Source organism: Andrena cerasifolii, chromosome 6, assembly GCF_050908995.1.
Source record: "Andrena cerasifolii isolate SP2316 chromosome 6, iyAndCera1_principal, whole genome shotgun sequence".
Taxonomy (NCBI): domain Eukaryota; kingdom Metazoa; phylum Arthropoda; class Insecta; order Hymenoptera; family Andrenidae; genus Andrena; species Andrena cerasifolii.
The window spans coordinates 3,215,115-3,241,626 of NC_135123.1; the positions used below are offsets into that span (position 1 = coordinate 3,215,115).

A 26,512-nucleotide genomic window follows, 5' to 3' on the forward strand; every position below is an offset into this window, starting at 1 on the left:
GGATATCCGCGTTTGGATTAACACATGACGCATATTTCTCCAAGTGTTTCCAAGTGATGGTTTGCGATACTTACTTTTCACCGGTTGAATCGAATTTGGTGGTGATTCTTCAGTGATACTTGTGTTTAAAAACCTCAAGTGGAAATGTGGATACTGTAAATCGCTTTAGGCCCCACTTGTGCTTCTCGTTGCCTTTGGAAATTCAGATTTTTATTTCAATTCTGCCTCCGATCCTAAAGACACGTTTCGGGTATTGAAGAATATCGAACACTATGCTATGTTACTGTTTTTACGTAATATTTGTATGTTATACTTGTGAATTTGGGTTTGTTTTTCAATTTACTCTGCACGTCTGTTGCGTACCTAGGTATTGCTAGACAAAGATGTGTATGAAGTGCTCTTCAAAACCAGATCATCACATCAAATATAACGTACAACGTTAATTTGCAATACGATACAAATGATAAATGCGTACGTGAGTGATATTTTTAATAATATTTTTTTTATTCTATTGCACTATTTATCCAAGAAACATTGGAGTACCTTCATAAAATCGGGATAAAAACACCCAGTTTTCTATGTTATTTTACTTTCCAGTGGAAAGAAAAGTTGCACAAGTATATAGCGACCGCTGATCAAACATAGCCCAAATCATGAAGCACGATACTATGCAAATATCGTGAAATAAAGTGCTGATGCTATCACTGTTATCAACACTAGTGATGGGGTGAAGTATGTTGCAAGTAGGGTTTCGAGTCTGACTGGATAGCTTCGAGCAGCGCTGCGAAAAATAAAAACACTTTTAAGTAGACTCGAACCTGGACAAAATAGGTTCGAACTCTCTATTAGTACATTCAGAAACGCTAGCGGTACTTCCAAGTATAATGGGACCCTGACCGAGCGAAATCGGTGTCTCTCAGGATTCGATTACTATTTCTACGAGATTGGATTCTTTCAAATGTCAAAGTACCTACTTATAAGTACATATTCGAATCCTACAGGTACTCGTTCCAGGGTTCGAAACCAGCTCGCATGATCTGACACGGGAACACCGCGAACCTGGACTCAGCGATTGGAACGCAACTTGGTGGGTTTTTAGAGTGACTCAAAACAAGAACAAACGGTGTGTTTCATTTGGGCCCTATCGATCTTTAACGAGGTGAAAACTAACCTCAAAGTCAAATTGGCACTTCCACTTTTTCGCGTATAACTCTCAAAGTACAACAGACAGAAAAAAATGTTTCAAACAAAAGTTTAATGGCGCAATAAGCGCTACAAACTTCCGTTAACAAAATTTTTAAAAGAGTTGAAAAAAAATATATAACTGACGAAAAAAACTTTTTTCAAAATTTTGTTAACGGAAGTTTGTAGCGCTTATTGCACCGTTAAACTTTTGTTTGAAACATTTTTTTCTGTCTGCTGCACTTTGAGAGTTATACGCGAAAAAGTGGAAGTGCCAATTTGACTTTGAGGTTAGTTTCCCCCCCTTAAAGGGCGATAGGGCCCAAATGAAAATACACTGTTGTTCTTGTTTTGAGTCACTCTAAAACCCATAAAGTTGCGTTCCAATCGGTGAGTCCGGGTTCGCGGTGTTCCCTAGTGAGTACTTTACAAGTAAGCACAATTGAACATGATCTTTTACGAGTAGTAATCGAATTCCACAAAGACTTTTTTTGTATTGGATTTGATTTTGTTTCGTGAGTACATATTGAACTTGATCCCATCCCTATCCACACCTATGCTACAATGCGCGCAGGAGTCAACTACTTAAGATGCCATACATTAATAAACTTTTCACACTATTGCTCTTTTTTCATAAGTTTAATACACTAGTTGTATTGGCAATGTTTTGACTTCAACTGTGCATTCGACCTCACAAGAATCGTCCAATTTGAAAACTATTTGAAATCACTCATTATGGACATTGTGTAGGTACAGCTGTGTGAAATACTACGGTAACACAAATTACATAAATTTTTATAATATGCTCTATTCTATATTCTGCATTGAAGTCTCTATTTTTAAGTCATTAGAATTAGTTAAGTACAGCATATATACCTACCTATTACTATTAGGCTAGCAAATAGAAGGTAACATATGTATAACGTTATATTCTGAGATACTGTACGCTAGGGCGGAGCGGAAAATTTAAATTTGAATTTTCAGTTGGCCTGGGTGCGGGATAGTTGTCCTTTAATTAACCAAACACAACTGTAAAAAAATTTTTGAAAAATATTCGTGTCTGTAGGTTCCTTTTTCTCCTAAAAATGATTATATGATTATTTAGGAGAAGAAGGAACCTGCAGACATGAATATTCTCCAAAAATTTGTACAGTTGTGTTTGGTTAATCAAAAGACCACTAGGTATCCCGCACCCAGGCCAACTGAAAATTCAAATTTAAATTTTCGCCTGTATATTATCGTTCCGCCCTACTGTACGCGTTGAAGTGATTCAAAGAACATTTTTGTAGATTCTAAACTGGAACTCAACAATTTCCTATTATCCGCCTTCTTACTCTACCTTCGATCATTTTTGCACATAAATTTTAAAACTCACATATTATTGCTTCCATTTAATTTAGTCGTATTAATAACATTATTGCTCGTAGCGCCTCTAAAAGGAGGCTTGTTTCTGAATGCATGTCTACAATGAAGTACATACCTATGTTGTCAATTATCGTTGCGCGCAGCAATAGTACCTACCTTTGCATATATCAGCAGTTTTTTCCGCTTATCCTCGCCCTCGTGTCGCTGGCGTGAGCATATCTTCGCTACGAGGAGCAACAAAAAACTAATCTATATCTGGCGAATAACGAGATGCACATCCTTCACCCATTCTCCTAGTTTCTCATAACGATCCAATAAGTTTCAGTCTACCGTACCTGCGCGCAACGTCGATTATGAACAATTTATTTTGAGCGGCACATGGTTAATTAGTAAGGCTGTTCGAGTATAGTGCCTCTACGAGCTATAGTGACTTAGGTGTGAGGCCTCTCAGCGGGGTCTTAACCGATATCCTGCTGGGTATGGGCCGCTAAACGTGGCCTCCTACTACCTCTTGCAGGACTGTGTTTAGGGAAGACCAGGACAAAACCGGGGCCCTAAAGATTAAGTAATATAATTTCGATTTTAATAAAATAAAAAAGAAATTGAAGAAATTGATTATCAATATTAAAGGGCATCAATTAAGCTTTGCTACTGGCAATTAAAATTTGTCGCGTTGTCAGCACATATTAAATAAAAATCCATTGTAGTGAGGTATATGTACTGCATTAGAACAGTTGTAATATAAATTATTTTATATTAACAACTTATTTTAAATTAAAGTCACTGCATGTCTTGAAGTAATGTTGGAGACTTTACCCTTTAGGACCCCAGTTTTGACCTGATCTTCCCTAAACACAGTCCTGCAAGAAGTAGTAGGGGGTACGTTTGGCGGCCCATACCCAGCAGGGTATCGGTTAAGACCCCACTGAGTGACCTCACACCTAAGTCACTATAGCTCGTAGAGGCACTATGCTCGAATATTATAATATGCATTTGCAAAGCACTTCGGGCAGATGAAGTCTCTGAAGTTGTTGTATGTAGCACTTGTTAGGCCGCAGGTAGAATATGCGTCGGTAATTTGGAGCCCAAGGCATAGGCAATATGTTAACTTAATGGAACGTGTCCAGCATGAGTTCCTCAGGCTGGTCTTGGGGGCAACTGGCTGCCCTATGCGGTTCTACGACCATGATTATGGTCCTGCCTTACTCAAAACGAGGCTCTCTACTCTCAGTGATCGTCGTGTCTTTTCCGACCTGACGTTTCTGTATAGGGTTATTCACGGCCAGATTAATTGTCACGGGCTCGTTGCATCGTTACGTTTTCACGCCTCTGAACGGTCATTGCGTCTGAGACCCCTCTTTAAGCCAAAGATACCGGAATATCACCACTATACTGCTGACCCCATAAACCGCGCCATGGAGGAGGTCAATCAGTGCCTCGCGGATATAGATTTCTTCTCTATATCTCAAAATTCATTTCGGAATCAATTGTTTGACCAACTTTTAGTATAATCTTTCAACCTCGCTGTAGCGTTTTATTGTTTTGTAGTACGCGGACGGTTTAATCTTATTTGTATTTACCTGTATATTATGTGCTCTAAAGGGTTTTTTCCCGTATATAATAATAATAATAATAATAATAATAATAATAATAAGAATAATAATAATATTATAATTAATAATATAAGAATAATAATAATATTATAATTATTATTATTATTATTATTATTATTATTATTATTATTATTATTATTATTGTTGTTGTTATTGTTATTGTTATTATTATTATTATTATTATTATTATTATTATTATTATTATTATTATTATTATTATTATAATATCTGGTAGCTGAGATTAAGTTCAATGGGCCCATGGTCAATCTTAGAAGTCGTCCGCTATTTGATACTAGAATGCCTTCGTACAGTAGTTACACAGCAAACCCTATAAACTGTGCTATGCGTCAGTTCAACGTACAATTCGGTGATGTGGATCCCTTCGTGATTTCCTCAAATGTTTTCGGCGAACAGATGCGTTGTCGATTGCGAAATGTTTAGCTGAGTTGTAAATCTGTCAGACTCTAATTAAGTTTTGTCATTTTTGATTTTTGTAATTAATGGGATTATCCCGTGAAATAAAACAAATAAATATTCGAGTAGCTTGAAGTTCGGAACAAGCCGAGCCGAGTACCCGTAAAAATCGAGTAGCTCGAAGGAACCGATCGGCTCGATAAAACCGAGTACCTCGTATTTATTCGAGCGGCTCGAAAGAACCGAGAAACTCGAATTTTTTTCGAGCGACTCGAATATACTTGGAGCAGATCGAAATTTTCGAGCAGACCGACTGTGTCGAGTAGCTTGAAACTTGAACGTTTCGGGCAATACGAATGTTTCGAATATTTCAGGTTACGAAGAAAAAAGTAAGAAGAAAAGGAAGATAACGTAAAGAGAAGTGTATGAATACGTTCATAAATACACAAAAAAAGAAAGAAAAAAGATTTGAATTTAGTACTTATTTTCAAAAGTTACAGAATATTATTATTATTATTATTAATATTATTATTATTATTATTAACTAGTCTGGTAACTTATTCTAATAACCTAAGCATATGTGCTTACGCATCGGGGACAGTTATTGGAAAATACTGTGAGAGCGCCATCTACTAAAGTAAGCTCTGTAATCGGGTCAATCGCGTTACAGGATTGGTGTCACACACAAGTATTGAAACAGTGCAATAATGTTTTCGTCATTAAATAGTCTGTTAAATTTTACAAAATCGATCATCAAACAGTCGAAATTCCCAATACTGCCAATTACATGTGAGAGCTAACCCGATTAGACTGCTTTAATTTTCGCCACCAGATGGCGTAGCGGAAATAAGAAAATGCCAATTCAGGGAGTCGACTGAGCAATTTGTGCCGGAATGAATCACAAGATATAGAGCACACATCAATATCAGTGAGATATTGGTCCGCCGCATACATAGCTCTATTGATATTTCCATTTACAGCTTACATTTTAATTATTCACATTACTTATTGGGAACCATTATTTACATTCCCCTAGATAAACATAACCTAAAATATTCGAAACATTCGTATTGCTCGAAACGTTCAAGCTTCAAGGTACTCGACACAGTCGGTCTGCTCGAAAATTTCGATTTGCTCCAAGTATATTCGAGCCGCCCGAAAAAATTCGAGCTACTCTGTTTTATTGAGCCGCTCGGATCTTTCGAGCCACTCGGTTTTTACGGGTACTCGGCTCGGCTCGGCTCGAAAAACCGAACCTGGCTCGGCTCACTTTTTCCGAGTACTCGAACAGCCTTATTAATTAGCCGTACAAAAATTTTTTGTAAGAAAAACAGCATCGCTTAGGCAGAAAATTGAGGGCAATCAGTGAATCGCTAAAGTACCATGTTTGTTCGTAGACGATGTAAGCGCTGATACCACGACGTTCAAGGATCTGTTCAACAGCACATCCTGCGCGAAGCCACCCTTCGAATGTCCACACCCGCAGATAGACTTTTACTTGTACACGAGGTAAGTTATTTTTAACGGGAAAAATAATTGTACCATATACCTACCTCCTTAGGGAAATATGATTCAAACTGAAAATAAGTAATAATGATTCAAAACAACATTCTAGTCCATCATTTATAATAAGTAATATTATTTACAATTATGAAGGATATGAATTTATTTGAAATTATTTGATTTTCATGTGGTAAAACTATTTCATAAGTTTTCATTTTAAATGTTACCTAGGTACTAAAACAGTCAAGATATTTCCTTTTAATATATTCAATAAAATTTATCTGACAATTTTCTTATCGATGATTGAAATTCTAACTGTTCTCTTAAACAAATAATTCTAGTTGCTGAGTAGATGTAGTAGTATTCAGATAATAGATATAGAAAGGAAAGGGGCATGTATATTACGTAGTACTTCATAATTAATACCATAATGTTCAATGCATATTATACAATTTCACATAATAATAGCGTGTACTTACTAATTTGAACTGATATAGACAGGGTAGATGCACCATTTGTGGCCTCTTCAAGGTATTGTACCAGTTCTGGCCACTTCTTAAAAAATATAATATTTTTCCGTGTAAACAATAAATGTAACCTTATATTTCTGGCGGTATACTAAACAAAATATTTATGACGTGAAATTATCCACATAATAATGATCTGCAAGCAGTTTAAAAGTAAGATAATTATACACATGGCCAAAAGCAGTGCCATGGCCACAAACGGTACAACTACCCTAATACTTTCGGGAATGCACTATTTAATCAAATACACATCCAATATAGGTACACGTATCAACTTGTTTCTTTTTTGGTATTTATTGGTATTTAATGTATCTTGTAGTACTCCCCTGAGTAGTGAACTCCGAAAATCGCGTCCGATTACAATAACCGCGGCAGCGTATTTTCGAAGTTAAAGTGAATGTTTAGTTAGTAATTAGTCTATAAACCCTCCCGAATACAACGATATAAGTTATTATTGCATTATGAACATTTAAATATGTTTAAACATCGATCAAATAGAAAAGGAAACCCGAAATGCACCCATTTTTGAAGATATTTTTCAATTTATTTCCAAAACTAAGGGTCTAGGATAAAATCTGACCATTCCACGCGATGCAGCATACATTTTTCCTTCGGAAAGCATTAACAGAAGTGGTAAGTCACGTTTTGTTTTCAATACAGAAGCGAAATAGTTTGGCAAAACGTGCGGCGCCGACAGTGGTAGTCAACGGCGGCGCGCGATATACTGCCGCTCGTTTTGCCAAACTATTTCGCTTCTGTATTGAAAACAAAACGTGACTTACCACTTCTGTTGATGCTTTCCGATGGAAAAATGTCTGCTAAATCGCGTGGAATAAGGTGAATGTCCCAATTTCTGCTCATTTAAGAGGTTACTCGACAGAAAGAAGGTGTAAAAAATTTGTTTCTGATCAAAATTTGCAGAGTAATTGATTAATTCTTTAATAATAAATCAACCAGTCGAAAACTATTTAAGAAAGATATTTCAAGATGTTTAACTACTAGTAAATTGTAATTAAATATAATGCTTTAAATGTCCGTATTTCTACTCACCATTTGTACCAATTTCTGCTCACATAATATGTTGCCATTTCAGGTTAAAATAAGTTACACTTTTAATGGAGATGTTTTATAACACAACAGTAAAGCATAAAATAATGATAAAGAAAAAATAAAATGCCTTAGAATAGAAATAGAAATTACAGCATATACTGAATTGTGAGGTTATGTTGCTAAAATTTTGGTGAGTAGAAATGCGGACACGATGGTGATTCACTTGACCCTAAACCTAATCACCTGTTTTCTACTTAAAATAATAAAAAAAAATAGTAAAAAATCTACATCCAGAGCACAATACGGTATCTATTTTTGTTATTAAATAAGAACTTTTATTGCAAAAACTATTTTCTGCCCAATTATCGAATACCAATAGTGACCCTGTTCCTTACCACAACCAGCTAAAATACGGTCGAAAAATCATGAGTCACTGATTTTAAAAGTTTTTTGTTGCTTATGCTGCACTTTGATTAGCCCAAGCTCGTGCAGCACTCGCGTAAATGTTCAAATAATTTAGAATTATTTTGTTGCAACTATAGTACAAACGTGACGCTTATAATAATAAGAAAAATACGAAATGAGCAGAAATGGGGACGTGAGCAGAAATTGGGACATTCACCTTATTTGACCGCTTCCAGCAGTGCGTCCTCCCGGGTACAGGCTTGAATTGAGTAAAATAAAGTCCCTCGCATTGTTTAAAATGTACATATCATTTCTACAGCTAAGATACCAGTAAATACAAAAATCTATATTCTTTGAACGAAACTGTTCCTTATTCATTATTTTACATTGTTTGTAATAATGTATCCTTCTGACAGTTAGGAAAACGAGTACCATCATATTTTATAATTTATTATAAGCATTGTTTTCGATTTTCGTCCTTTGTTATTAATTCATTATAATCTTGTATTAATTCGATTCCCCTGTAGATGGTATCATTAATTACTTCCAATTTATTTACAATAATTTGTAGTCGTTTGTCTGGACACGATCAGGTGTATAGTCTCTACAATAATAGTTGTAGGGACTATTTTAATCTAAAGCTACTTTTGGCAGTAGAGTGCTGAAATATGCACTAACACTAAACACTAATAAGAAAAAATATAACCGTTAAATAGTTGGACAGCTTTGCCAGAGAATTTGAAGTTATGGCGGAATTGCGCTTATGGGTTTTTTTTACATGTAAAAATTCAGGGCTCATGTGGCACGCTTTCCTCTTATCTAATCGAGTCTTAAAAAAATAAGGACCACTTTAATATACACTTTCTACCTTTACATATATAGTTTTGGGACGAGTTTTATATTATTAATGATATATGTATATATATATATATTTTACTATTACTATTTTTTTAAAACATTAATTATATAGATAAGCTAACTAAGCTTTTAGGCTCATACCCTAACTATAAAAATTCAACTTTTTTTCTATATAATTAATAGAATCTAAAATATTATTATAAAAAAATATTTATATTAAACTATAATTATTAATAAAATTATATTTATTAATATTATATTTATTAATATTATATATATATATATAACTATATATATATATATAACTATATATATATATATATATATATATGATTCGCAATAGTGTAAAGAATAAAATGAAAACATAAGTTCTTTGCAGTTGATATTACATAATCGTAAAGTATCTGAGCTATTGATTCACCTATTTCAGATGGTGCACTAACGCTTAACATAATATGTATAACAGGCACTGTACATTCTGCATGCATATTGCTTTAAATTAAAAGGTATAATTTTTTAATATTCATTAACAAATAGTTTTGTAAATTTTTTATCGACAGTATTGAAGTTAATTGTTTTTGTCATTTAAGAGTTTCGTCTAGCTTTATAGTATGGATAAATATGTATAGAAGCTCACGGTCGTGTAAAAACTAAGCTTCCGAAACCGTCAAATATCACACCCTCTGATTTATTCTTAGACATTTTATTATGAATATTATTAAAAATATCGCAAAGTATTAATCAGGGGCGGATCCAGGACCCCTTGTTGGAGGGGGCGAAATGTGTAAAAGTAGCAGTAATTAGGTTTATTTTTTGCCTTCCAGTCTCAGAATGGGGTTACATGTTTGTGTGCGTAAGTGTTTCTGGGAGGGTTAACTCAAAATTGTGTTTTCGGTTTGGCGTCTTCTTTCATCTTGGGCTTCCTTTCTTCTCCTTTTTTTCCGGAACCATACGCATCCACTCCGCTTCCTCTTCTTCTCCCTTTACTATCCCTCTTATCGTTGAATTTTCCCTTTTCAGCTCCTTGTAGTCTCCTAGCAAGTGTCCATTACATAGTCTGCATACTTTCTCTTCTTCTTCTTTCCAGTACTTGCTTCTCCGCTCTTCGTTCCCACATCTGAACCTTGTACTCGCTTTTACCTTGTAAAAGTTGTGTACCTTTTGTAAAAGCACATATCTAAGTACATTTTCGAACCTTCTTTTACAAGATTTAAAATTTGCTTGTCATTTATATTTTAATATCGCTATCTGATACTACAGCCTAAATAATTAAAATTACATTAATTATTTGTACATAATAAATTTTTTTAAAAAAATATTAAAACCGACTTCAAAATAATAAAAATGCACTAAAAAGTAAAAAATAATTATTTCCCTTATTTAATCTACGACTCTCATATTTTTTAAGCCGACGCCAGACTTACACAGTGCAAATCATCATTTGACGCCTCATCGGGCGTCGACTTAAAAAATATGGGAGTCATAAATTAAATAAGGGAAAAAAATAATTTTTACTTTTTAGTGCATTTTCATTATTTTGAAGTCGCTTTTAATTTTTTTTTAAGTTTTTACTTTTAACTTCTTAGTTTTATATATATATTGACACAACATGCTGAAGAGATATGCGCGTACGTACATAAAATAATAATAATTAGGTGACAATAGTATTTATTATTAACTAGAATTAGCAAAATATTGGGCCAATGTTGATGCAGGGTGGGATGGGATCACCGGGGCATCGCTCTCTTTCGAATGAAAAAAAGATCATCGAAATCGGTCCATATGCTGAGGAGTTATGCGGGGACAAACATAAAAAAAAATACATACGGGTCGAATCTATAACCTCCTCCTTTTTGAAGTCGATTAAAAACATCAGAATAATTACCTGCGATTAAATATGCTGTTTTGATCTGATCGTCATACATTTATTTCAAGAGAGGACGTGAATCCGATTCTGAACCCGACCGCGATGTGCACTTGTCATTTCTTCGCACGATTCGTAGTAGCATTTTTTCGAGTTTCTAGACATTTAAGGCTATATTCTGCAAACGTTCTAAAAACTTCCATGCACTATCGAGCAGGCCCGTTAAGCGTGCAAGCCGTGCTCAGCTCGGTAAATATAAGGGAAGTGTGTCTAAAACGATCCCTCAGGGTAAAATAATCCCTGGCTGTTCTGCGACTATTAGTGGTGCTATTTCTTAATAGCGATGTTCAAAAGTTCAGGCCGTACGTCACCAAGTGTCGCACGAAGTGCCATGTAAACATCAGCGCTGTGTGTGTTATAAACAAAAAAAAATAAAAATAAAAATTCCTGCCTTTTATCTAAGTTGCCTTTTTCCAATGTTGTGTAACTGTTGTCATGGACGGCTTAGTGCGACAGCTGTTTTTTCCCGGATTTAATGACAATTCCACAATAATTTAATGTATGTTCCCTTACCGAATGTAATAATTTTACGTTCTATTCGTGCACTGAATGTGAGTTGGATGTTTGGGGTCATATGATCCCTCTCTAGTAGGGTAAAATGATCCCAGAAATTCCAGGGGGTGGTGCGCGAAAAAAATTCAGTCTGTCAAGCAGATCTCATTTTCTTATGTTTATTAGTTGATTTTAAGTATTTCTACTCATTGATTATGTACCAAAAATTATCTAAGATTTGATTTTTAAATTTTTTTTTATTTATTATGGTCGCATATTTTTATACTCAATTCAATTTTTTTTTTATTTAAATATATAAATGCTTTTCAATGTTCGTCTTATTCCTTATCAGTAGATATAAAATGATCCCAGGGATTATTTCCCTAAGGATCCCTGTACACCTGTGTGTATAAAATGATCCTCTAGTATGTCTTCGCAAAAATGCGAATAAAAAATGTAGTTGATCAAGTAGCTAAATTTGATCTAAGCCAAGGCTGCACAAGGAGCCGTTTTAGCGCCTAGCTGCGAGCAACCAGCCGAGCGTCGAGCAGCCGAAATACATATACTTACGCTAAGCGCCTACAAGCACACACCTACACTACTGCAGTTCTCCTCACTGATTCTACCCTAGCAACGAGACAGTTCGACGCTCGGCTGGTTGCTCGCAGCTAGGCGCTAAACACGGCTCCTTGTGCAGCCCTGATTTAAGCCAATAATAAGGTAGATAAATTAAGTTACAAAAACTACTTTACTTTTATTTAAATAATGTGCATTTGTATTTTTTATATTAATTACGCCTGAAGGGGATTGTTTTAGACACATTTCCCCTATATTGACACCACATTAAGTACATATGTACCTAACAAATTTTTCAGAATGTGACATAATATATTTACATTTTGTTACTCTAGGGGCGTTCGCCCCTATCGCTCCCCTCTGACTCTGCCGATGGTATTGGTATTAAAAACGCATATAATAAAGATAAAATGTGTAAATAAGAAATTGAAAATTGTTTTCAAACTAAAAGAACGAATTATCTACACAAGAATTTTAAGGGGAAAAAATGACGGTACATTGATATTATTCATTCATGTGTCTTTAATTGACCAATTTGTAAGAGACCGCAGACGCTACATTTTCATCAATTTTCCAACACAATAAGAGAATTAGTGATCCGTGCAGACACAATTATATACTTTCTTTGTACCATGTCACCCTCAATTTTGACATACACAAACATAAACAGAAATAAAAAATAACATATAGCCAAACTATACAGATATGGAACCTACCTGACAAATCTACGAAAACGATTTCCTCGAAATCGAAGACAGCCATGAAAAATTGTATACGATATTTTCGATTCAATTTTACATACAGTGGCGTGCAAAAATATTCGGCCACCATTTAAAATCGCATAACTTGTTTTAAATTAATCCAAACGACTTGAGTTTTTTTGAGAAGCTAGAAGGATTAGTTTGCTATGTGACGTGATTCGTCGTTTTGAAAAAAAATGTATTTGGTTGGAATAGCAAAGGAAATAGTAAAAGTCGTTTTTTAAACTTTTTTTATGAGCCTGTAATGAAAATTCAAAAAAATCCGTTTGTAGGTTTAAGTAAGTTATATACATGCCTAAAATTGTATCAAAATCGGTTAACGTTGCTCTGAGCTATAAACGCTTAAATATCGTAGAATAAGGTCGAAAATCTTTGATTTCAGGAATTTTGATTTTGATTGAACCGATTTTTATGAAATTTTAGGCATGTATATAATTTCGACACAAAAGATGTTCGAAGTTGAAAATTTGCAGTTTTTTTTCAAAATCGAATTTCTCAAAAACTGAGGGTCATGGTGACAAACGGTTTGCGGCTTCGTTTTCAGCGCACAAAAATCTATAAGACACGGCTATTGAACCTTACAGACCAAAAATGACTGTTGGACAGTGTAATCGAACATTTGGGTATAATAACTTTTTTTATTGTTTTGGCGAGCAGAAGCAATGCTGGAAAAACGTCTCACAGTTTTGTAACCACCCTCTCACACACACCTTAGATAAAACTGTTACTGTATTATGCTTGTTTAATTTGTAATTTTCATCATTTAGGATTTGCAGTCGAATATGCTTTAGAAATTACAAATAATGAAATAATAAACTCAACAAGCCCAAGCGTAACAAATTATAACTTTCTATTCTCACTGTTTAAATTACGTCTCGTGCTGTCTGCTATACTGGAATTGGATATCACTCACGAGAGATGATATCACGTAGAAATTATACACATTGGTCGGCGTTCAACGCCCCAACTTTCGGAGAAATTTCCGTTACTTTTGCGTCAGAGTTCAGTTCCTCACTTTCCTTCAACGGTCGAGAAGGTTCGCATGGCGAGTTAAAACTCCGCAGGCAAGAACCTCGAGGTAGGATTCTCGATTTCAAGATCACGATCATTTCGTCTGGTACTGAAAGTGGCCTCATTTCAAGGTTCACCTTTCTCCGATAGCTATAGTCGGGTAGCTTTGGCACGGCTTGGATACTTTTACTTGTTCGCATTTCCTTCTTTCGCCAGGCTTACTGTCTCTTTTTTAAAACACCGTTCATCGAAAGTGACGAGCAACTGATTAAAATAAATTAAAGTATTTCTCGGGCCTATATTTTTAACACCCCACCGCCCCCTTTCTCTACGAGCAGAGAGAATAATAGGTATACTTATTGTTTCCTTCGTTCAAAGGCTATGCTCGCACATGTTTGTTTCTTTTTCTAGAGACACACAAAAGAAACCTTTGCGCTTAGATGTTCGAAGGTTTGAATCCCTTCACTACTCAAGATTTAACAAATCACATCCTACGAAAATCATCATCCATGGCTTTGGCGGAGGAAGAAATTTAATACCAAGTCCGAATCTCCGAAAAGGTAATTATTTGGAAATATTACCCTTGCAGATTAAATCAGCTACTAAGTAGCTACATAAGCGAAAACAATTTTCTCTTAATGTACAAATAGTTGAAAGTCAATGATGCTTATTAGATACTCAGAAAGCTATGAATTTAATTAAACTCTGTATTTATTTCAAATTTTTTGAGATTCAAATAAATACAATTATACATACTATATTGTACAATATAATGGTAAAATTGTAACGAAATGAGAAGGTGAGCATTATGAAGCGGTTATATATTTTTCTTTGGCAATTGTAAATTATACATACAGTAAATCTAGATTTAGTACTTACCAGACATATTCACCGTTCACTGATTGATAGTAATCGTTTAAACACACAATTTCCATTTATTATTACAACTAAAAGTTTCACTTGTGAATTTGTGATGGAAGCTTATGCTGTGTTCCTATTTGCTTAGTGTTTAGACAGTTAGAATACTCTACTGTTTATCACTTAAGGGGTTATGCCTAGTCAGGCGGCCGAAAAGAGGCGAATATTTGTGAATTTTTTTTGAAGAAGCTGAAGCGTATATTTTTACAGAACTTTTTGCGCTTAAAAGAGCAACTATTTAAAGAACATTTGGTAATTTTTTCGTAGAAAAATATTTACGTTTAGAATAAAATAACAAGCGACATCCAAGAAGCATTTTTAAAAATTTGATTTCGCGGGGAGCATTGCCATTCGGAGCCAGATTATCTAAAATCAAAAAACAAAAAAGATTTCGTTAGTATATTAATGTATCCTCAGGTTGGCGGAGAGAATTTTCCGAAATATTAAGTTAAAACAAAATGGCGGCTATTTAAAGTTGAAATCCTGATTTTTTCCTGCAAAAATTACACGAATTTTATATTATCATCCAGAAAATGCCAAATGTTTATCTTTCCGTCCGGTACATGTTGAATTCCATGGTGTTCTTCATCCGTCCGAATCTTTCCAGATCTTAATTAATTCTACCAGTAAAAAGTAATATAATACCTATCAAAGACTATAATATAATAATTATTAGTATGATGTAATTACAATTATAGTATAGGTACCATTTTCATTATCAATGTAATGTTCATACAGGCAGTACACACTGAGTTTCCATAGTAATTATTGCCTTTGATTAACTTTTTCATTTGTGGGAAAATAAGTATTTGGTTCGTGGAAAATAACTGTATTTATGATAACCTCCATTATAAAATATAATAAAATTCGTAAGGAAAGGATGTTATTCAGTTTATGTATGAAATTACCCAAGATGAATTTTCTTTTACTTTTGCAAGTTTGTAGTTCTGTAAGTTCTATCGAAGGGTCATCAATATGTGGCATTAGTTTTCTATTCTAGCTTCAAGGAAAGACGTCGGCAGAAGTGAAAATACATGACACAAAATACAGAAAGGGTTATAATTTTTTAATTGTTAATGATATTTAAATCATTCTTCTTCTAACAAACAGGAAAGAATTCGCGCTTTCAAGTGACGTATAATTTATGTTCCTTATGATTATTATTTGTTAGTTATATATTTTTTCTTATAATTCGTTCTTGCAAAAGTTCAAATGAATCGCAATACGCCAAAAATGCATGAAAGAAGTTTAACAATTATTTAGATGACATAGGTACTTACGTGACACCTTGCGGAATCGTTTCGTTTTCGAATATTTACACTTAAACGAGCACCATGTGCGACGCCGGCGACCGAAATCGCGAGGTATGTAAATATGGGGGAGGCAGCTCCGACGACCTTGGACTTGATATACAGGGTGTCCCACTAAGGAGTGGACAGCGCGATATCTCTTAAAGTATTGTCGATAAAAATATAAAAAAAATAGGGAATTGCATGGTTCGAGGGGGCCCATTTATTAGCGCGAACGAATTTTGTTTTCGATTATTATTTTAAAAGATACGATGGTCAAGTTCGGTTTTTCAAATGGAACTATTTTTTTTGAAGACCTGAGTTGATAGTGCGTTCCAAGACAAATTCAATAAGCTTTAATGTATACACTTTATTTCCACTGGTTTTTAAGATATTGCGCTTGCAAATTTACTGATTTTCACTGCAAGAAACCCCTCTGGAATGGCAAAAACCGGGGGCGGTCTTACTAGCATCACGGGTGGCACTGCCTGTTGAAATGGATACTTACCTGCCAAAGGTCTACGCCAGAAATGGCAGGCCCAAAGGCTGGACAATTCTTTTCCGTCAGAAATGCTACTTAGGTAGGTACATCTGCGGTATCGAGAAGCACATCGTTACTTTTATTTCGCACTTGCTTCTACGCTCGGATGGCCGGTTCTTTTGGGAGGGATGCAAGTTGGATTGGTTAGGTTAGGAGGAGTGAAAGTTGCTAGACTAAATTTCAACCATAGGGAGCAGATTGTATCAGAACCAATCGGATTTGCATCCCTCACAAACGGCTGCTCTCTTGAAGAGGCCCTCGTCACAGCAATACCCTCCTAACGTAACCAATCCAACTTGCATCCCTCCCAAAAGAACCGGCCATCCGAGCGTAGAAGCAAGTGCGAAATAAAAGTAACGATGCGCTTCTCGATACCGCAGATGTACCTACCTAAGTAGCATTTCTGACGGAAAAGAATTGTCCAGCCTTTGGGCCTGCCATTTCTGGCGTAGACCTTTGGCAGGTAAGTATCCATTTCAACAGGCAGTGCCACAGCCGGTTTTTGCCATTCCAGAGGGGTTTCTTGCAGTGAAAATCAGTAAATTTGCAAGCGCAATATCTTAAAAACCAGTGGAAATAAAGTGTATACATTAAAGCTTATTGAATTTGTCTTGGAACGCACTATCAACTCAGGTCTTCAAAAAAAATAGTTCCATTTGAAAAACCGAACTTGACCATCGTATCTTTTAAAATAATAATCGAAAACAAAATTCGTTCGCGCTAATAAATGGGCCCCCTCGAACCATGCAATTCCCTATTTTTTTTATATTTTTATCGACAATACTTTAAGAGATATCGCGCTGTCCACTCCTTAGTGGGACACCCTGTATGCTGTTAAAAACATAACCCTGAGTAACTTTTCCTTAAAACTTAATCGGCGGTCTCTTACAGTTTTCGAGATAAACTTATCAATATTATGTACATATGTATAAATGGATATTCCAGAATGCTTCAGTATCTATCCTATATGTATGTCACGAAGTATCGGTATACATAGGTTTGGGGACAGAATGAGGGACGGGAGGGCCCTCCGTTGGGGGGCCCGCGGTTACGTGTACATAGTGTGTGCCCCAAATATAAAATTTTGAGCTTCGTGTATTTATTATATAGTTTCCGTGATATTAATAAAAAATTATTGCTAATTATCTTTTTTACCATTTTTTAAAACTACATTCACATAGCTGCCCCCCCCCCCCCCCACACACACAATCTGTCCTCACACCAATGTCGATACTTCGAAAATGATCAACACAGGTGTACCTTTTTTTTTTAAGAGGGGAAAATGCATTTACGCATACCCTGACTGATGATCGCCGGGGTTATGTGCGGCTCTCCGCTGATGCGCGGAATACCCACTAAAAAAAAAACCCTTCATCATAGCCGCCTTCTCCAGCTACCCTAATATGGATCGGGACCATTGAGCTCTAAACATACCTGGAGAATGAATAGTAGTGGGAAGAAGTAGACGCGACAGCGGTCCGAGGGAAATAGAAGATAAGCGGTGAACCTAGCCTTCTTCCTATTATCCCTCTCACTCTGTACTATCTGTGTTATGTATGTATGTGTGCGCGCATAACTTCATTCACATGCACTATACATCCATAGCCTGTTGGATAGGCTCACCCGTTATCTTCCCTCTTTCTTGGACCAGCCGCCATTGCTCTGTCCACTTTCCAGGTATGGTTAGAGCTCAATGATCGGGACTTCTGTGTAGTACTAAGACCCATGTTTCCAAGATGGTGACAGCTCTCCTTCTTCTTCTCCAACGACGCAGCGATATGTAGTATATATATACAGAATTACAGCATTTACAATTCATATTTACAATTCGTATTTACGTCGTACACAACGTTCCACAAAAGGGGCCCAATACAGAGCCCTACGGAACCCCCGCGCCTCTGCCCCTCCTTCCTTACGATAAACAGGTGCTCCGCTATGGTCCTCGTCTGCTCTAGGGTCATAGATATTCTCGATGTTTTCCCCTTAAGCTTCGCCATGACCACATTATAGGGTTTACCCCAGGGGTCAATGTCGACCATCCCACACAGATCCCCCCATAGCCTTCCCTTAGATCTCCAGATCATGATCTGTACCTGCTTTCTTCTTTCGCTTCCTCTGGAAGACGCGCCTGGCCCTATGCATCTCCTTTCTGGCATCTGCGATTTCCCGATTCCACCATATGTTGGGCTTTCTTGTACCCCGTGGGAGGTCCTTCCTCTTCAGTTTCGCTTGCGGCACCTCCTCAAGTAAGCGCCGAAGCCTATCCGCCGCTGTTTCCAAGTTTCCCTCCGATGTCAGAGCAGCCGTCGGGACTATGGCACGTAGTTCCACGTACCTCCTCAGAATCACCTTGAACGCCGCATATGGTGCCCACCGCTGGCCAGCAAAGTACCGGAGGACCTCACTCCTCCTGATCGTACGGGCTGTTACTCTGTCGGCCGCCATGACATCAATGACAGAAGAACCTCCGTTCCGGAAGAACGTATAGCGGTCCATTAATCTATTCGGGAACACCTTGCCTATCTAGGAGACCCATACAGGTCTGCCCACGTCTGTTCGATTTCCGCCCGCCACATGCCGGGGATTTGGCGTTAAGGTCCCCTGCAACGACCATGCCCTTACCGGGGGCCGTAAGCGATCTCACGATCTCCTCAAGGTCATCGAGGTACCTGATGAAGTCGACCCTCTTGTTGTTCGGAGAGCAGAACTAGCTAATGACGACAAAATCCTCCACCTCCGCTGCGACATACCCCCTGCCGACGTAACAGCGGTCAGGGCGCTGAACTTGCTCCAAAACCCAGTGATCCATAGTGATGAATCGCCGGTCTCATCATTCGTCCATTCCGATAGTTGCCTAAATGGCTCCGAGATGATGACCACGTCCACCCCAAGCTGACACACACTATGGACCATAAGGTCCTAGGCTAACCTACACTGGATTAGGTTAATTTGTAGGATTCCTAACATTACGCTGATTCTTGATTTCTTGGCCGTCCGACGTCTGTACCCTCCTATTGGCCGGACATACAAGCGATGTCGTAACATAGGCTGTCCTCGCCCCATTCACCCCCTCCTTAGTGCATATAATGCATACCCTGGCCAAATGCCCTAATTGGTGGCACCTAAAACAACGGTTAAGCCTCGGGAGCACCCTAAGTCTGGCCACCGTAATGCCCGTTTTCACCCTGAGTCCATTTGCGTCCCTTAGTATATAGCGCGCTTGTCAGTATGACCGCTACTTGTGTCCCGACTGGGCCCATCCGGAGTGTCCTTAGCGATACGGCTTCCCCCTCCAACTTAAGCGCCCCTGCAATATCCCTCATAAGATCTGGGCCCGCGACCACCGGCTCGATATCCCTCACCCTTATTGCGACCCTGTCCTGCATCACAATACACTCCACCTCTTTCCCAAGCAGCTTTGTGAGAGCGGCCGCAATAACCCCAGCATTCGCTGACTCTTCCAGCTCGAGAAGAACGTGCCCAAGCCTCGTCCTCTTGACAGCCGTGACCCCCTTGAGCGCCTCCCGCCCTTCGGTGACCGCTAACCTATATATATATACATAGATAGCACCTTGCTTAACCCTAATTAAGACCGCTTCCAGGTCTTTCGATCCCGGGGTGTTGTTCGTAAGTCCAGGGCCCTGTTGCCGCTGCTGTGGTGGCTGTAGCTGCTGCCCGTCCCTCTGTTGCTGTCTCTGCTGCTGAAGCCGCTGCTGCAGCTGCCGCCTCTGCTGGATCTTCGACTGCCGCTTGGACAGTTGCCGCTGCCCAAGCTGCTGCTGGTGCTCGCTTTGCTGTTGTCTGGCCGATTCCCCGGACCGCGGTGGTGGATCCACCTCTATCCTATTTCCCGCATGTCCACCCACCCCAGAGTCCTGGGGGTGCCGGTCCCGTCCGTGGCTGCCACCTCAGCAAATAGCCTTTTCTTAGTGCCGGCTACCTCATCCAGCGGAGATGTCTGCAGCCTCTTCTTCTTGTTCTTGCCCATGTTTCCATTCTTGGGCCTCATACCCCCCTGTCTCTCTTGTAACGGTAGTGGAGGGGTACACCCGGAAACTCCGCCTTCCATTTGACTTCCCCAGTCTCTAGTCTCCTTGCGCTGTGGCACGTGCTGCGGGCCCGTTTCCCCTAGGAGGGCTCACCCTGCATTACTCCTCCCGGCCTTTGCCCTACCCCGTTTCTTCGCGTTGGTAGTAATGGCCTCTCCATGGGCCTCCACCGCCTCCTCACATCCCCTCGCGACCTCTGCTCCCTACACGCTGCCGTCAGTTCGTTCACAAGGGTGGCCAACAGCTGTCGCTCTTACAGGGTGTCCCGGAAAAGGGTGACCAAGTGATGCGTCGACATAAATATCATTAACAATTCAACAATTATAACCTTTTTCTGTATTTTGCATAATGAGTAAGTACTCTCACTCCTCCCTACGCCTGCCTTGAAGCTAAAATGGAAAACTAATGTCACATATTGATGACCCTTCAATAGAACTTATAGAAGTACAAACCTGCAAATGTAGAAGAAAATCTATCTTGGTAATTTCCTACGTAAACTGTATAACGTCCTTTTTTATTGCTAAGATCACGATACAACTTACAACCTTTGCAGTCCTTCGTTAAATAAATATAAATATATGTACATATATTATACTTCGCGCAAGGAACATGCTTTTCACTTGGAAAATAGGTGATTTGAATCTTTTGCCTACCTGGTTATATCATTAATGCTCTAACATGTGATAAATTATGTATAATTGAAGCTCCCGGGTTAGCCTTTTAAAATTGTAGTATAATTTTAAGATTGCATTGTCCTCGGTCGATCGCATTAATGGTTCACAAAATTTTCATTGCCAGCATAAATGGCGATCTCACGATGTGTCGATGTATGAAACTTTTTATTTCAGCTTATTTCACGCGAGGCAATTACAATATTATAATCGTCGATTACGGTGCGTTGGTACGCGAGCCATGTCTATCGCAGATACAATGGGGTCCAGATTTCTGTTCACGATGTATTGCTCAATTGGTAAGGTACTTGAGGGATCATCCTCGGGGTACGAGGGTGGAGAACATACACGTGCTGGGGTACAGCGTGGGTGCGCATATAGCTGGGCTCATTGCGAATTATTTGCCCGATGACAGGCTTGGGAGAATCACAGGTAACATATGGAATACAATACATAGTTTAACCACTAATTGTCGATGCTACTAAATACAGAGCTTATTTATTTATGTACATGCATTTCACATTATTCGCCATCAATAGACTTCCCCGAATTAAATAATAAATCACATTCCATTCACGTTTCTGTTTCATATTACATTCACAATGTACCTATTTAGTAATCACTTCAATTCCACCATATCAACACGACACGTCGAAATTTGCAATTTGTAGTAGGTATTGAAAAATTATATTCTATAAGGTATACTGTTTTGACTCTAGAAATAACACTTTCTTAGTTGCGAGTGCTATGAATTTTATAAACATTCTAGTTTCATACCACGGGTTATTTAATGGTATTGAAATGTTTATTTGTATAAAATAAAAATATATCTGCTTAATATTATTTAATACATTTTGTGTTTGTATAAATAGCCATTGTTATAATTGTCGCAATTTTTGCATATCATTAGTTTTGTAAAGCTAAATATAGCACATTAATAAATTTACTTGGCGCACTTTTTTCTATCTTTTTGTAAAAAGAAGTTAATTTTATGGAGATTTCACACATTTTGTAGTGTTTATTGAAGACTAGATAATTTTTTCACCCCCTCGGGGGTTATTTTTTTTTAAAAGTATATTGTATTGTCATCCAAACTACGCACGCCTGCAAAGCTTCAAGACAATTGGATTGGTGGAAGTGGGTTAAATTTGAGTTTTCAGATATGAACCAAACATACAAGAAGCAAATAGAGGATCGAGGATGAATAAAGTCGTTTAATTAATATAATACTATGTCACAATAAATTTTTTTCTCTGACATAGATCACACTGCATCATCTTCTGTTTCGATTATCTGTAAATATATAAAATCCACATTTTAGTTTTAATATAATGTATAACTTATAGAAAACGAGTGGCCTCTTGCTATAGTAAGTGTAGAGACTACATAATGTGTCCGAAGGAGGTGAGAGCGTATGGCGGAAAGACTTGTTGCAGGAAATTTAAATGCTAATGTTAATTCAGCGAAAATGAACGAAGAGATCCAATATTTTTAACGCACAATTTATTGGTGTTGGAATAAAATTAATTTAGTATGTTTATTGGTGATTTAAAATATTGTTAATGGGAAACTAATAAAATTAATGAATAGCAAAAATTCCTTACGGTGATCCCATCGAGTTAAAAGTATTATGAATGTCTTTCACAAAAGATTGAAAAGATTCAAGGGAGATGAGTTTTCATCGTACTTTCTTCACTAATGCGACTTGCTCTACATTGCAAGCAATCGACTATAATTTTCTTAATTCTTAATGCTATGTCTTTTGACAAATTTTGTCGATACCTTATTTGACAAATTTCCAGAATCTTGTGCGATCATTCGATCTTCTCTGATGAACCTCCTTCGGACAACTTCCAAGTCTGTGCGTCTCCTTTGTTTATATCAGCTCTGCATAAAAAGTCTATTAAAAAAATTTAGCGCCTTACCTTGTTAATTGAGACAATGATTCAGTGTCCTTATATGGTGTAAAAACTCGTGACATTTCAATATTTTGACAACCTTAATTCACACTTGACAGGTTATGTTTGATTGACACTAGCTAGGTTACGTTTACCTTGACAGATGTGCTCTCTGTCTAGCTGTCACGTGACAACAATTTATTACGCGATTGGCTGAAACCTTCATCGAATGCAGGACGTGCCTGAGAAACATTTCCTCACCCTTTCATGCTCCCCTCTTGCCCACACTTGACGATGGAGAAAAATCTCTTAACATAAAATTCGCCAAATTGCAACTTTACATCGAAATATCTCAGTTCATCGGCACGTAGGAACAAAACAAAGACACTTTTCTGATATAAATCAAACCCAAGCTATCCATTAAGACCATTCAAAATCTAATCGGATCAACCATTATTGAGATTCGATAATCGAAGGGTTCTTGATAGCGGGTCGTGGCGTTATAGAGCACTTTGTGTCTCGCGCTGCGCATTAGGGCGGAGTGATACTATGTAGGCGAAAATTTAAATTTGAATTTTCAGTTGGTCTGGGTGCGGGATAGTTGTCTTTTGAATAACCAAACACAACTATAGAAAAATTGTGGAAAAATATTCATGTCTGCAGTTTCCTTTTTCTCCTAAAAATGATCATATAATCATATAATCATATAATCATATAATCATATAATCATATAATCATATAATCATATAATCATATAATCATATAATCATATAATCATATAATCATATAATCATATAATCATATAATCATATAATCATATAATCATATAATCATATAATCATATAATCATATAATCATATAATCATATAATCATATAATCATATAATCATATAATCATATAATCATATAATCATATAATCATATAATCATATAATCATATAATCATATAATCATATAATCATATAATCATATAATCATATAATCATATAATCATATAATCATATAATCATATAATCATATAATCATATAATCATATAATCATATAATCATATAATCATATAATCATATAATCATATAATCATATAATCATATAATCATATAATAATATAATCATATAATCATATAATCATATAATCATATAATCATATAATCATATAATCATATAATCATATAATCATATAATCATATAATCATATAATCATATAATCATATAATCATATAATCATATAATCATATAATCATATAATCATATAATCATATAATCATATAATCATATAATCATATAATCATATAATCATATAATCATATAATCATATAATCATATAATCATATAATCATATAATCATATAATCATATAATCATATAATCATATAATCATATAATCATATAATCATATAATCATATAATCATATAACCATATAATCATATTATCATATAATCATATAACCATATAATCATATTATCATATAATCATATAACCATATAATCATATTATCATATAATCATATAATCATATTATCATACAATCATATAACCATATAATCATTGTATTGGATTCGCGCTGGAGTCGCGTTTGTTCGTTTCTCAGTTTCCCATCATGGCGTCATCACGCACACATGTACTACCATTGCTGTAGGTGTTCCCCCTCCATTACACGTATGCTCCCACTCCGCTGCTATAGAGTCTTTCCCGGCAGCCCTGCTTCGGACTGAGCAGGCCTGTTCTACTCTGTAACTCCAACCTTTACCGACTCACAAACATTGTTCATTAACAATTAATGATTTACTTATTAAAAAACATGCAAGTAAGATAAATATTTATTATTAGTCTTTTATGAATGTGTTTATTTTATTAATACATTAATATCGCAGCTTACATCGGTGGTGCACAAAATATCCAAAGAATACATCGATTCATTTGAGTGATCGAGGTGTTCGGACATATGAAATACAGTCTTTATGATTGAAGAAAGTAATTCATTATAACTTATTTATACGGAATTACATATGTTGCGTATTATTTATTCGAATACCTATTAACTGAGATACGGCATATATGAATTAGGTGCCTTTCACATTTCCGTTGTCCGAAACATTCCATAAATACCCACATATCACTTTTAACTTTATATGTACTAGTGTATTTCCCTTTTCAAATTGATCAAATTCGTTTTTATAGCTTATTCACAAATTCTAAGATAACGTAGAGATTTTTAAGGCACTTTTAAGTGCTTCATACGTAAACAGCAGAGTTGCAAATGTTCAAATGGTCTAAATCATCTTTCACTAGCCAGGATCGCGAATTTTGTAGTATTATCTAATTGTAAATGTGTTAGGTATATGGCGCCTCTCACGTCCCATAAAAATTGTGCTGATTGTCAATCGACCTAACAACAGGAGCATGTTACGCTCTTTCGATTTAATTTTCCTCAAAATAAATCTCTTTCTTGTATCGCCTAACCACCTTCCACAAAAAATGTTAAAATCAAACGCAACATGTCTTTCCGTAAAAAAAACTTTAACGCGAATTAATTTCCATGGTGGTGATGGACAGGACTCGATCCGACTATATTTTTCTACATGAACGGAAACCGGTCGATGGATTTAGATCCGACAGATGCACACTTTGTCGATGTGATCCACACTGGTGCTGGTATTTTGGGCCAATGGGGACCAACCGGGCATGCGGATTTCTACGTGAATGGTGGCTCGAGTCAGCCCGGATGCGCAACTTCCTCCTTGCTTCGTAAGTAGAATCTTCCGTGATCGTTTTCCTCTATTCTAGTAGCTCAGGATAAACTCATTGAATCTTCTAACCTCTGCTTACTGTTTTATTACTTTGCAATTATTTGCTATTATATACAAGTGCCTACTATTTTAGAAAGTGTTTTAAAAAAAAAAAGAAAATAGAAGGGGAGAGCTTCTTGGACGATTTCACGTATGAAATGCCGCTCGTACTGTCAGTCTACTTGAAATAAGAAATGACCAGTCAATAAGAAAGAAATTCCCTCATTGCCGGAGAAATGGGAATATAATCATTTAAAAAAAAGACTTTTTTATACGTAAGAGAAGAGAACGCGACACATGAATTACCGAGAACATTGGCCCTTTTAGCCCTCACATTATTTACATTATGCAGTGCGACGTGAATTTGTGCAAGAAAACTAGATTGAAATATATACCCAGTTATGTCCGACTGATAGTCGGCTCCTGTATTATTCCGTATTTCATTATTCTTATATACTATTGAACAAGTGAGTTTATGGTAGTAAATAGGTTAATTTTTTGCCTTTCGGCCTCAAAATGGGGTTACATGTGTTATGTGTGTAAGTGTTTCTGGGACTGTTAACTAAAGATTGTGCTTTCCTTTTGACTTCTTCCTTCATCTTGTTCTTCTTTTCTTCTCCTTTCTTCCAGAACCATACGCATCCTGTCCGCTCCTTCTTCTCCTCCCTTTAGTATCCCT

At 36.7% G+C, this 26,512-nt stretch overlaps 1 protein-coding gene and 1 long non-coding RNA gene across 2 annotated transcripts in view; both read left to right on the forward strand.

Annotated features, from left to right (window-relative positions):
• Positions 1-26,512, forward strand: part of LOC143369815 (uncharacterized) — a 230,457-nt gene that overhangs the window by 88,421 nt on the left and 115,524 nt on the right. The gene's annotated exons all lie outside the window — the stretch shown is intronic.
• LOC143369765 (pancreatic lipase-related protein 2) overlaps positions 1-26,512 on the forward strand; it is a 39,842-nt gene that overhangs the window by 306 nt on the left and 13,024 nt on the right. The window contains exons 2-5 of the mRNA XM_076814121.1: positions 5,972-6,083; positions 14,093-14,241; positions 21,327-21,581; positions 25,601-25,792. Coding sequence (XP_076670236.1) covers positions 5,972-6,083; positions 14,093-14,241; positions 21,327-21,581; positions 25,601-25,792 — 708 coding nt within the window. The remainder of the gene's footprint in view (positions 1-5,971; positions 6,084-14,092; positions 14,242-21,326; positions 21,582-25,600; positions 25,793-26,512) is intronic.